At 42.8% G+C, this 13,230-nt stretch overlaps 1 protein-coding gene across 4 annotated transcripts in view; it reads left to right on the top strand.

Moving 5' to 3' along the window:
• Positions 1-12,205, top strand: part of ARAF (A-Raf proto-oncogene, serine/threonine kinase) — a 116,339-nt gene extending 104,134 nt beyond the window's left edge. For 3 of the 4 annotated variants that reach the window (XM_030193895.1, XM_030193896.1, XM_030193897.1), the window contains 10 exons: positions 2,357-2,495; positions 5,369-5,396; positions 5,622-5,749; positions 5,916-6,118; positions 6,210-6,386; positions 7,229-7,275; positions 8,058-8,176; positions 8,339-8,470; positions 8,796-8,930; positions 9,353-12,205. In XM_030193895.1, coding sequence (XP_030049755.1) covers positions 2,357-2,495; positions 5,369-5,396; positions 5,622-5,749; positions 5,916-6,118; positions 6,210-6,386; positions 7,229-7,275; positions 8,058-8,176; positions 8,339-8,470; positions 8,796-8,930; positions 9,353-9,493 — 1,249 coding nt within the window. In that variant the 3' untranslated portion in view covers positions 9,494-12,205. The remainder of the gene's footprint in view (positions 1-2,356; positions 2,496-5,368; positions 5,397-5,621; positions 5,750-5,915; positions 6,119-6,209; positions 6,387-7,228; positions 7,276-8,057; positions 8,177-8,338; positions 8,471-8,795; positions 8,931-9,352) is intronic. The other variant, XM_030193898.1, reaches the window with a different exon arrangement.
• Positions 12,206-13,230: the final 1,025 nt, after the last annotated feature.

Raw genomic sequence — 13,230 nt, 5'->3', positions numbered from 1 at the left:
CTAGGGGCAATGTGTCCTCTGGCAAAGCAGTGATTCAGAGGGCCTTGTCTTCCCCTGCCCAGTGAGGTATTGCTTTTGTATATCCCATTGGTTTGGACTGGTTTAGCTAGACGATAAAGAAGGAAGATGGTGAAATTTATTCATATCTGTTAATTTTCTTTTCTTGAGTCTTGCTACACCAGTCCAAGGCTTACCCTAAAGACTGCAGTACATGGGATCTTCTCTGGGCTTAGTCTATACTGGCCTGGTAATTTATGTATAGTTTGTACAGAATTAATTTTATCATAAATGCTGCAGTGGTTTTATTTCTGTTGGCATGTAGCAAATTGGACCTACTTCTGCTTTGGCAATCTACTACATTTCTTTGAAGGGGTGAACAAACGTGGATAAAGGTGAGCCAGTTGATATAGTGTATCTGGATTTTCAAAAGGCATTTGACAAAGTACCTCGTGAAAGACTCCAGAGGAAATTGAAGAGTCATGGGTTAGGTGGTAGTGTTCTATTGTGGATTAAAAACTGGTTGAAAGATAGAAAACAGAGTAGGGTTAAATGGTCAAAGTGGGATTCCCCAGGGGTCTGTGCTGGTACTGCTGCTTTTTAACACATTTATAAATGATCTAGAGATGGGAGTATCTAGTGAGGTAATTAAATTTGCAGATGACAACAAAGTTATTCAACGTTGTTAAATCGCAGCTAGGGCTCTTCAGCTTGGAGAAAAGACAGCTGAGGGGAGATATGATAAAGGTCTATAAAATAATGAGTGGAGTGGAACGGGTAGGCGTGAATCACTTGTTTACTCTTTCCAAAAATACTAGGACTAGGGGGAACACAATGAAGCTACAGAGTAGTAAATTTAAAACAAATCGGAGAAAATATTTCTTCACTCAACGTGTAATTAAACTCTGGAATTCATTGTGGTAAAGGGAGTTCGCTTAGTGGGGTTTTAAAAAGGTTTGGATAACTTCCTAAAAGGAAAGTCCATAGGCCATTATTGAGATGGACTTGGAGAAAATCCACTGCTTATTTCTAGGATAAAAACAAAAAACTGTATGGCTTGACTTACTCCTATTGTAATGTAGGCTACTAAAATATATAAATTGAGGAGAAAATCACTAAGAATATTTGCAGTTAACAACAAGGTGGAGTCTCATCTTTTTGCACGGATATTCATATCACTCCCCTGGTGACTCTGTCGACATGCATAGGTTTAATCATCGACTAAAGCCACCGCCACCCTAATGTTGTAATTGCAAAACGTAACTTATATTGCCACACCAAAATGTGCAAATATATATAAATGTAGTGTTTTTTTGTATACATTTATATATATTTGCACATTTTGGTGTGGCAATATAAGTTACGTTTTGCAATTACAACATTAGGGTGGAGGTGGCTTTAGTCGATGATTAAACCTATGCATGTCGCTAGAGTCACCAGGGGAGTGATATGAATATCCGTGCAAAAAGATATGAGACTCCACCTTGTTGTTAACTGCAAATATTCTTAGTGATTTTCTCCTCAATTTATATATTTCTAGGATAAGCAGCATAACATGTATTGTGCTGTTTTGGGATCTTGCCAGGTACTTGTAACCTGGATTGGCCACTGTTGGAAACAGTATACCAGGCTTGATGGACCTTCAGTCTGTCCCAGTATGGCAATACTTATGTTCTTATGGCAGTTGCGTACTGGATAATTTAAGGCTGCACCAGCCTTGTAATGGTTGTCTCACTGGAATAGTTCAGTATTTCTGTCTCCATCTGCTGGTAGGGGGACTCAACCTGTTGGTTTAGACTGGTCTAGCAGAACTGAAAGAAAGGAATTTAACAGTTATAAATAAATTTCACCATCTTCCTTCAGCAGATTTCAAAGGGGAATTGTTTGTCCTTTCCCTTTGAAAATTGGTGCAAGGTCCACAGGTAACAAAAAAAAAAACCTCTAGATTTTTCAGTATGAAAATTGCCTCTACAGAGTCACAAATCACTTCACTCAGGCAGATCTTTTTTGTTTTTTTGTGGACTGTAGGAGAAAGGAACAAGTTTTATCTTGAGCCCACAGGAAAAAAGCAGCGGATTTTACTCAGGCCATAAAAGGCAAAGGCATGGAATGTAACATAGAGTGAAGGGGCCAGTTCTGCCTTAGGGTGCAGAAGAAGTGGGGGGGGGGGGGGGGGTCTTTAGTGTTAGTGGAGGGGCTTGAGCTCTGTCTCTGGTTACCAGAAAGAAAGAGCAGGACCTGTCTTAGATGGTAGGGGAAGTGGTGAGACCTGACTTGGTTTACAGAAGAAATTAATAGGTTCTTTCTAATGCTTCATAGTCTTTACTTTGACTCACAGTTGATTCCCTTCACCTTGCAGCTCTCGCATGCAGCACCTCAGTACTAGTGCCTTCTCTTTCCCCAGCGACACTCAGCTTCTCCAACGTCACCGCTCTACATCTACACCCAATGTCCACATTGATAGTACTACTGGGCCCGTGGACAGCAGCATCATCGAGGTGAGTGCAGCCTGGACCTCTTTCCTTGGCCTATTCAGAGAACATGCCTCTAAGTCAGTTGTATGCAGCAACAAACTTTATTTATTTTCAGGTCAATATTCGGCTGCCATGGTCAGCATTATTTTTAAATGCCGGTTGCAGTGGTCAAAAAAAATATCTATATATTCAGCATCACTATCTGAATAGTGGCCAGCGATGAATACCCAAAAGGCATAAAGCTTTCTGTCCTAAGTTATTCAGATAAGATGTCCAGATAGCAGACGAATATTGTCACTATCAGAATAGGTTCTGGGACTGTCCTGGCTCTGCCCACGGTCCAGCCCAGCACTGTTTGCATAGTACAGAAACGATCTGTAAGGATATTCAGAAGCATTATCCAGATGTGCCTCAATCTCCCAGTCAGGAGCTTTGAAAACATACTTGTTTGCCAGGCCTGGGTTTTTTTTTTTTTTTTACATTTTTTTAATGCATTTAATGAATTATGTTTCTTAATTCCTGATGTTTTGTCATCAGCCTCTTGTATTACACAGTTGTAACTCGCCTTGAATCTAAATTTGGAGAGTTGGCAAGAGATAAATCTCTGATAACATAACTTGTCTGAAAAACAGCACCGGCCATCTGGATAAGTGCATTTGAATATTGACCTATTTATTTTAAATCGTGTGTAAGTTGTCTTTCTAATTAAAATCAAAATGGTTTGCTATGTTACATAACAAAACAGGAAGGAGAGGGAATCCAAAAGCACAAAGGCAAAGTAGAAAGCAAAAAAGCACAAGGAGCCTTCAAGTAGGGGCATCATCTATGCTTTATTAATCAGACCCAACACGGTCTGTGTTTCAGAAAGGAAAGCCTGCGTCAGGGGTGTCTAATGTTGGCATGTATAGCCAAGAATATAAGTCATCCATTTTAAATATGCACTTCTGTCTTGAAAAAGACAGATGAACTGAAAACTCACCACACAGCGCAGGAAAATTTAGTATTAGAACTTTTTGTTCCTGCATTGCCAATTATCGGCATCTTTTTGGATGAGTTTTCAGCACATTTCTGTTTTTCAAGACTTAAGTGCATATTTAAAATGGATAACTTATAATATACAGATACCAATATGAGACCCCTAACACAGGCTTTCCTTTCTGAAATACAGCCCATGTCGGGTCTGATTAATAAAGCATACCCGAGATGCCCCTACTTGAAGGCTTTTTTGCTTTTTACTATGTTACACAGTAATTATAAAAAATGTAAAGGTAAAATAAAACATATCCGTATAAATCAAATCCTTTAAACCTATAAAAATCAATTCCCAAAGATTACAATCCACTCTCCTAGTGGCTCAACTAATATTTGTGATAAAAAGTATCTGATCAATATTTAGCCTATGGCAGTCAACCTTTTTTTTAAAAGCTGACTACCACAGGCAGAATTAGCCATAGATATGCAGTGCTGGGCTACGTCCAGGGCCAATTCAACATCTGCTGGCCACCAGAGCGCTTATGGGTTCCATCCGATATTCAGCTGGGCCCCGAGGGAGGGAGGAGAGGAATCAGAAGTCCCAGTGCTGCTACAGGAAGTTAACCATGCATAGGCCAATATTCAGCTCAGTGGCTAAGGTTAGGACAGCTTTTTTTTGTTGTCCTGACTTCAGCTGCTTACTTAAACTGTATACTTCTCTAAGTTGCCTACTTTGTAATTTTTAATTAACTTTCTGTAAGCCACATTGTGCCTGCATGAGTGGGAAAATATGGGATATAAGCGTACCATAAATAAAATAAATAAATATGGCTGCTAACCGATTAAGTACTAGTTCTTCTCAGGCTTTGCCCACAAACCACCCCAGCACTAATGAGATGGTACAGGAATGATTTGTGGTGATATTCAGCATCACTTTTTGTTTGTGCCACCGATTATTAGCGCTTACGTGATCACAAGCAATTTAACTGGGCAGGAACCTCTCCTGTCCGGTTAAATCGCTTTGATTATCCTGTGGCGTGAGTTTAGCATTCTCCTGAAACCCAGCAAAGTAAAAGACCTAATCAAATGATTTTTTTTTTAATCTCCATTTTTTTTGCTGGTAATTCCAAACAATTCTAACAATGAGAATACAAGGGCTGAGCAATTATACAGTGACACAACCTAAATGACATAAAGCAACCCTTTTCCCTGCTGAATATTATGCCTTCAGTCTTAAGCCAAGGAAGATCTAGAGGAGATATGGTCTCTCCAGCCTCAACCGAAGAACAGCCTGGTAGCTGTATTTTCAATTTTTAAAAAATCTTATTGTTAAGCATTCTCAAGCACAAGATGTTACAATAATCTAGCCAAGATACAATTGTAGCATGAATAATGAATGCAAAACCTGTCCTAGCAAATAAAGGGTGAAGCATATTCAGCTAACGTATATGGAAAAAACAACTACATACTACATTAGAAATTTGCAGAGCCAGAGAACATCTTACAGCTAGACTTGCCACCATTTTTTTTTACCTCCAACAACCAGTGAATAACAAAGGACTACCACACTGCAGTAATCCCGCTTCACTCCAAAGCCCACTTTTTGTGTTGGATTCAGTTTCACTTTAATCTCAGTCATTCAGTCCTAAACTTCTTGAAGACAATCATTAGCTGTTTTTGATTATCCTTGCCCAAAGGAATATATAATTGGACATCACTAGTAAAAAAAAAGAAAGAAGTGATCTGGAATTCTTGATACTGATTTTTCAGTAGTAGTGTCTCCCTCTGACTTACAGCCCAGCTCCTGTATCCCTCTCCTTCTGCCACTCTGAGGTATACTAGGATGGGAAGCTTATAGAGGAAGGGCAAGATTAGTGATGGTGTCTAGGTCCCTAACTTTGTCTCCCTTTTTCTCTTATTTCCAGCATGCGCTGAGAGGTTCTGCTGCAGTGGGTGAGGTGTTCTACAGCTGTCTCATTTTCAGTCTCCCCTTCGGGGATCTTTCTGTTGTACTATTTTTTTCTTTTTGACTTCATTATGCCTTCTCTCAGTCTCTACCTCCCTCTCACTGTCTCTCACTCTCCACCTCTCATTTGCTCTCTGTCTCAGTTTTTGTTTCTTTCTATCCAATTCCCTCTCCATGTCTGTCTTACTCTGACTCTCTCTTTACCATCATAGCAGGAGACAATGCCCCCCGATCCTCCACAGCCAGTGTTTCTCCAGGGAAGAAATCACCACACCCTAAATCCCCCTCTGAGCCTACTAAAGAACGCAAGCCCTCCACCTCCGATGACAAGAAGAAAGTGGTAAGGACTCCTGCTTGTCTTTGTGCATCTCGCTCACTGTCTCTCTCTGTCTGTCTCTCCCTGTTTGTATGTATGTGTAGAAGAGTACCCCTGAGGAGCCTTTTCTCACCCTTATGTCTCTTTCCCCCCTTCCCTGTCCAACTCTCTTGTCTCTTGCCACCCCCAGAAGCAGCTGGGGTATCGGGACTCAGGCTATTACTGGGAAGTGCACAGCAGTGAGGTTCTGGTGCTGAAGAGGATTGGTACAGGCTCCTTTGGGACTGTCTACAAGGGAAAGTGGCATGGCGACGTGGCCATTAAGATCCTGAAAGTCACCAGCCCCACCCCAGAACAGATCCAAGCCTTCAAGAACGAGATGCAGGTGCTAAGGTACAGGAGGTGGGAGGGTCCAGACAGAAAAAGACACTGGTTATTCCTTGTTCCCCTCTTGGTGACTGGTTCCCATGTGGTGTCTTGGCAGGAAGACGCGGCATGTGAACATCTTACTCTTCATGGGCTTCATGACCAAACCACACTTCGCCATCATCACTCAGTGGTGTGAGGGCAGCAGCCTTTATCGCCACCTACATGTGACCGAGACAAAGTTTGACATGTTTCAGCTCATTGACATTGCCCGGCAAACTGCACAGGGCATGGAGTGAGTACACTGTCCTGTCCTACCAGTGTTATCTCTTCTTCTGTCCCTGCACTGTGTTGCACTCTCCCCATTCTCAACCATTCCTCTTCTTCCCCCCTCCCCCCCCCCCCCCCCCCCCCCAGGCACTTCTGATTTTTCTATGCCCTGCTTCCTCATCCCCTCCCACCCCTTCTTCCTATCGTCCCATGGCCTCCTATATCCTCCTCACCCTGTCCATCTCTTCCGTCCCCCTCCTCATTTTCAGCCATCCTTCCTCTTCCTTCCCTCATACCTTGCTAGTCCCTCCTCACTCTCAGCCACAGTTGCGTCTTCTCTTCAGTTGTGTTTTGCAGGGCATGGAGTGATCCCCATATGGCTATCACCATCATGCTCTCTTTCCAGTCTGTCTCTTCCTCCTCCTCCTCCTCCTTCCTCCATCTTTTCATCTTGTATTTCATTTTCTGACTCTTAACTGGTCCCTCCTTTTCATATTTTTCCTCTCCCTTCTCATTATTGGGCTGCTGCTCTCTTTTCCCTCCCTCTCATTCTCTGTCTCTTCCTCCCTCTACTGCCATCTTCTCTATTTCAGGTTTAGGGACTGAGATCTGTGCTTTGTAGGCTCACCAGACTCATCCAGATCATCAGGGACACACTGATGATCTGGTTCAGTTCTTCTTGACCCCCACTGTAATCTTTCTTAGAGAAAAAGGGAACTCGAAGCCCTAGGTGCAGTGATGGTAAAGCCTGGACTGTCTCAGCCTGCCCTTTGATGAACTGGTGCTTCTGGGCAGCTCTTGTGTTTCAAGTCTTCTGTGTCATACAGTGCTCACTCCTCTCCTTGTTTTTTTTTTCCTCCATTTCAGTTACCTTCATGCTAAGAACATAATCCATCGGGATCTAAAATCCAACAGTATCCTTCTCACATCCACAGGGTGAGAGGTAGGAAGAGGTTAGGGAAAGAGGGTGGATAGAGGAGCAAGGAAAACAGGAAGAAGAACCCCAGGGACTAATTAATTAATTTATTTGTTTTTCAGTTGAGATCTGTCTTTGATAACCTCTTTAAAGCAGTTACAATAAAATGCATCCAACAATAGCAAAGACAAAAACATTAAAAATATTATAGAAAGTGTCCCCCCTCCCCCGAGAAAAAAGGTGAGGACCTGAAGGAAAACAGAATGTGACACCTCACGGAATAAAGGAGAACGTAGATGAAAGAATGCAAGAAGTAGAGTCCTGTGGGAATGGGCGTGAGACCCCCCCCCCCCCCCCAAAGGATAATAGAGTTGTGAGAGCCCTCAGAAAGAAGAGAAGTTGGGGAGAAATTAACAGAAGACAAGTCTACAAGAGAGTTGGCAGAAAGAGATGAGACTCCTCTATGAAATAGTAAGAAAGCTGGGGCCCAGTATGAGAGAGAAGTATCCAGTTGAGTAGATGTACCTGTTACCATGTGAATGGGATCTGAGTGGTTGAGATCTGGTCCTGAAGATGGATTCAAGCCATTAAGCGAGATGTGGATTGGGTGGGATTTAACTGCAGTGTGACATGCTTGCAGTTGAAGTAGAGTTGTTCACTAGTTATAGTTTTTCTGAGAAAAGCAGATTTGCAGCCCTAACATGAAGGGTGGCTCCGGTTATTGTGGCAAGTTCCCACTTCCCCATCTTTGCCATAGTGTTCTCCTTTATGATCATGCAGACATCTTCCTGCATGAAGGACTGACGGTGAAAATTGGTGACTTTGGCTTAGCAACTGTGAAGACCCGTTGGAGTGGGTCCCAACAAGTGGAGCAGCCTAGTGGCTCTATACTGTGGATGGTGAGTTATCCATTCCCATGGAACACACACACATTACCATCACCACCACAGGCTCTCTTCTTCCCTCCAGAACAATCCTGGAAGGTTGGCAAAGGTGCTGTTGGTACCAAGCCTGACCTGAATTCTTCCTTTCCCTTTCCATCACCCCCATCTCCGTCACAGGCTCCAGAGGTGATCCGCATGCAGGACAGCAACCCCTACAGCTTCCAGTCTGACTGCTATGCTTATGGGGTGGTATTGTACGAACTGATGACAGGGACCCTGCCTTATTCCAATATCAACAACAGAGATCAGGTGAGTGTAGGTTTGGGGGGGGGGGGGGAGACTTCCTCGTGTTGGTACTTGCATGAGCTGGGCACTGTAACTGTTAGCCTCGCTCTGTATGATGGAACATTTACACTCTCTGTTTTTGTCTTTTTTTCTTTTCTGGGGTAGGGGTTAGGTTATATGGTGTTGTCTCTTTCTTTCACTCGCCTTGCTTTCTTGTGATTATCTCTTGCTGTTAAACAAGGACTTTTTTCATAAATTCACAAGTAAGGAAGTCTTCTGTGGTACCCTTAAAAGGAGGGGATGGTATATTCCTGCTGTAATATAGCATAGTATCTTATACCTTTTATAGATTATATTTATGGTGGGGCGTGGTTACCTCTCTCCTGACCCCAGCAAAGTGTCCAATAATTGTCCGAAAGCCATGAAGCGACTTCTTATGAACTGCCTTAAATTTAAGAGAGATGAGAGGCCACTCTTCCCTCAGGTAAGCACTAAGAGACAACCCGAGAGCAAAGAGGCATGAGAAATGGTAGAGCCAACGGCAGCCTGCAGAAGAGGGAAAGAAAGACTGCAGAGCCTAATGTGGACTGGGGATGGGAAGTACAGTGAGATGATGGGCTCAGTGCAAAGGAGGGAGAGATGGACAGCCCAGTTCTTAAATGGTGGCGGTAGGAAGAGAAGGGGCAGTCCAGTATTGGGGACTGTGAGAAATGATACAAACTAATGAATGGTGGGTTTGCTTAAGGTGGGATGTGGAGAAATGGTACTGTCCAGGTCTTTGCCTAAGAAAATGGTACAGAGCAGGACTCAAGTGGGAGTAAAAAAATAGGGCATACTAGTTTCAGATGGACTTTCCTCCTTTCTGTCCTCCAGTTCCACTAATTTTTGTTCTCTCCTTCCACTCAGATCCTGGCCTCCATTGAGCTGCTGCAGCGCTCCCTTCCCAAAATTGAGCGCAGTGCCTCAGAACCTTCGCTGCACCGAGCCGTCAATGCAGAGGACTTGAATCCTTTCCTAGTCAACACTCTCCGTTTAGTGCCCCAGTGACCTCTGCCACAGCCACCTTCTGCAGTGGGTGGGGGAAAGGGAACTCTTAATTTTCCCCCAATCTGTGTTCACCCTCACTGGCTGGGGGGGGGGGGGGGGGGGCGGTATTAGTTGATACAGACACTCCCATGGCATTAGTGGTATAACACTGTCCCCCAATGCCAGTAAAGATGTCTTCACCCAGAAACAGCACAGCCTCAGCGACTAAATTGGACTTGACTAATGTCTCATACTCTCCCCATCAAACTGTGAGCCCCTGATCCCTATCATCTCTGCTTTCCTCTGCCATGGAAGGACAACCAACACACGTACACACCTGTGTACACAAGACACATTTTTAAGCAGAAGTACTTATCTTCGCCTTTATCAAGCTAAGTCAGCATATGGATTTTGTGTTTTTCTCTGACTGATGCTGTGGTTACCACCCAAGCTTTCCTCATGCATTCATATGTCTGCAGAATTTTTAAGTGGGAAAATAATTATTTTGATTGTTTAAACGTTTAGCTGCTGTTTCAGTTAAGTAATGTCATCACCTTTGTTCTACACTGCTGTGCTTGGGCCCTGAAAATCCTTCATCTGTACACATCATTAGCTTAGTTTGTTGGTTATGGGACTAGGTGGCCTATTCTAGATTACTTTGGAGAAGTCAAGTGTGGCCTCTTGTGATAAGTGTCACTGGGTTACAGGGAGCCCTCTGGGTGATACACTTATGGCCCTCTGTGATTTTGAGCCTATGTCTTTCTGACACTACTGATAATACTTTTGTTATACACTCAGGCTACTGCAGAGTGCAAATGGAATTCAAAGCTCAGGATATGCTCCATCTTTAATTTATTCCTGAAAACTGAATAGTCATTGTCTAGTGATGTCAGCTGGTGTTCCAGTGACAGCAGCTCAGAGAACAGTTGCTGGGCTTTGCAATCTGTTTCTTCCATACAGTAACCAGATGAGCTAAAATGTGATTTTTCACCAGGAGACTGAGGAAGGGATGAACTGGAAGTTACAGAGCAGAGACGTGCACACAAGCATCACCTGAAAAGATTATTGTTCCACAGACCCTTTTGGTTTGTCAAAAGACTAATAGCAGCACCGAGTGCACTCTACCAATTGCCACTTTGCAGTAATTTGAGTAGGAAACCGACTTGCAATGAGGATGCTAAGACTGAGCTGAGAATTACAAAGCAGAGACCCACTCAGGCATCACCTGAAGAAGTTATTGTTACACAGGAACTTTTCAGTGTTCTGATGCTGTTGTTATGTTTAAATACCTTAATGTTCATGAATTCTCAGGGGTATCTGACTTCTGCTCTACTGTGTCATTTTGTTGTTATTTTGGGTCTTTATTACCCATGCCTGCCCCACTTAGTGCAGAAGGGGGAGATGAACAGGGAGAGAAGAGCAGAGTTGATAAGAAGATACAGAGGGAAGGGAGAAGGGCAGGGGGGATAAAGCAGGGGCAATAAACAGAGATATACAGTAACTGCTGATGGGGAGTGAGGGGCAGGAGGGGAAAAGCAGGGGCAATAAACAGATACAGGAACTGCTGAGGGGAGAGGGGCAGGAGGAGAAAAGCATGGACAAAAACAGATACAAGAACTACTATGGGAAGAGAAGGGGGGCAGGCAGGGGCAATAAACTGTTAAATATATTTAACAAATCTTCAAAGAGTTAAAATATTTATTTTAATGATGGTAGATTTGACTTGGGGTTTTGTAGGCTATGTAAATTGAAATAATAAACAGGGAAAGCTGAAATCTTTAGCAAAACAGGACTATGTCTTCTCAGCAGAGAGCTCCAACCCAGGAAACAGACCCTCCCCCCTCCCCCGGGCCGGATAGTCAAAGCTATTTAATTGGTCAGATGCAGGTGCTGGTTAAATAGCATATTGGCGCCTAACTGCTAATATTCAGTGGGAGATAACCAGTTATCTTTGCTGAATATTGCTGGTTAGCCCCTTGCGCAAAACCGGCCATATCAGGTGACATATCCGGTTAGGCACCGACATTCAGCGCCTAACTAGATAAGTTTAACGGATAAATAGGACAGCTATTTATACAGTCCTATCTTTAACCGATAAAAAGTTAATCGGTTAGCGCCAAATACCGGCATAACCAGTTAAATGTTTTAGCGGTTTAAAAATACCCGAATATTCAATGCCAGTCACCGGAAATGACCTGGCATTGAATATCCGGGTATAAGGCCAGCAGCGGACAGCTAAAGTGCTTCCTGCCGCTGGCCGAATATTGGCCCCAGAATGTTTTAGCTTAAGGGGCCTGAAAATCCCCAGACCCAATTACCCTTTTATATTGAAGCAATAAACCTCTTTTCTGCCCCAGAAGGGCTTACTCTAGCAGGTGACACTAGTGTCAAGGTATGTGTATATATATATATAGATATGTATATATATAGATATGTAAGGTTAGAAATTTATCTGCATCGTTTTCCCCTGTTCTTATCACTTGGGTGTGAAACTTTATAGATTTTTATTTCTCTGTTTTTCTTCTCAATTTGTAAATGAACCAAAAGATGTATGAGAGAAGATGTTTGCAGTTTTTTGTCTGATTTATTTTTTATTTTTTTTTAACGTCCGCTTTGGTTACTTGCTGGGGGAAATGTGGAATCATGGTGCAGATCAAAAAGATGTAAACAAGAGGGAAATTGTATCTGTAAAATTAATAATAATAAACTAAAAGAGTTGTGGGTACTAGCTGAGGTTTGGAGTCTCCTGGTCTCTTTCTGAACAAGGGTTGTAGCTGCCGGGACATTCCGAAATGGTCAACACAGCAGAACCACTAATAAGAGAGGAGAACTATAAATAAAAGCAGCAAAAGAGAGAAAGAAAGAGACTAGAGCACACTAACAAACTCTTGAATAGTCCCATAGGGTCTTGACTTGTTGCATACTGACCTTGAGGACAATAACACTGAAGGGTCCTTAGTCATATAGGGCTCTCAGTGTCAGAATAACATTCAGCGATTCAAGTATACTGTGAGCCTCTGAGTGAGTAAAACTGAGGAGCTCTTAAGACTAAATGTACTGCTAAGGGGCCTTCTAACCAGGATCTCTTCAGTTATTTGTTGAGGTTGCTTGGTGTGGTATAACCTGTTCTTCCCTTTAGCATAGGTTAGCACCTAAATTCCTTGTATTGCACTGATCAGATTTTTAGCTAGACCGTTTGTCCACAGGTGGACTATGACAGCCTTATTTCCTGGCTTTCTGATTCACAGAATGAGTTCTAGGCTCTAGTAATTGATCCACTTTATACTAAACTAGTAAAAAAAAAAGGCCCGTTTCTGACACAAATGAAACGGGCGCTAGCAGGGTTTTCCTCGGAGTGTGTATATTTGGGAGAGTGTATGTGAGAGCGACTGTGTGTGAGCAGTGGCGTAGCCAGACCTGAGATTTTGGGTGGGCCCAGAGCTAATATGGGTGGGCACGCACTGTCTATATAAGTATGAGTAGTGTCTCTTGGGATCCTACAAAATAATGCCTAAGAATTCACTTGATGATGGATTTCTAAGTAGTCTGCCCAACAGCTGCCCGGCATCAGTATAATCACATACATACTTAATGGAAAAATTGATAATTTTAAATATAATTACATTATCCCACAATCTCTCCACTGCAAAATGCTATACACAAACTTGTGCAAAAACACACTCATATCTTTAAAACCATAACAGCACTAATTCCAAGGACAGGATGAGCTACAACCTTATGCTTGAAAAGGCAGAACT

The sequence above is a fragment of the Microcaecilia unicolor genome, chromosome 2 (assembly GCF_901765095.1).
Source record: "Microcaecilia unicolor chromosome 2, aMicUni1.1, whole genome shotgun sequence".
NCBI classification, from domain to species: domain Eukaryota; kingdom Metazoa; phylum Chordata; class Amphibia; order Gymnophiona; family Siphonopidae; genus Microcaecilia; species Microcaecilia unicolor.
The sequence above is the reverse complement of the archived record's forward strand: the minus strand, read 5'-3'. Positions and strand labels throughout refer to the sequence as shown.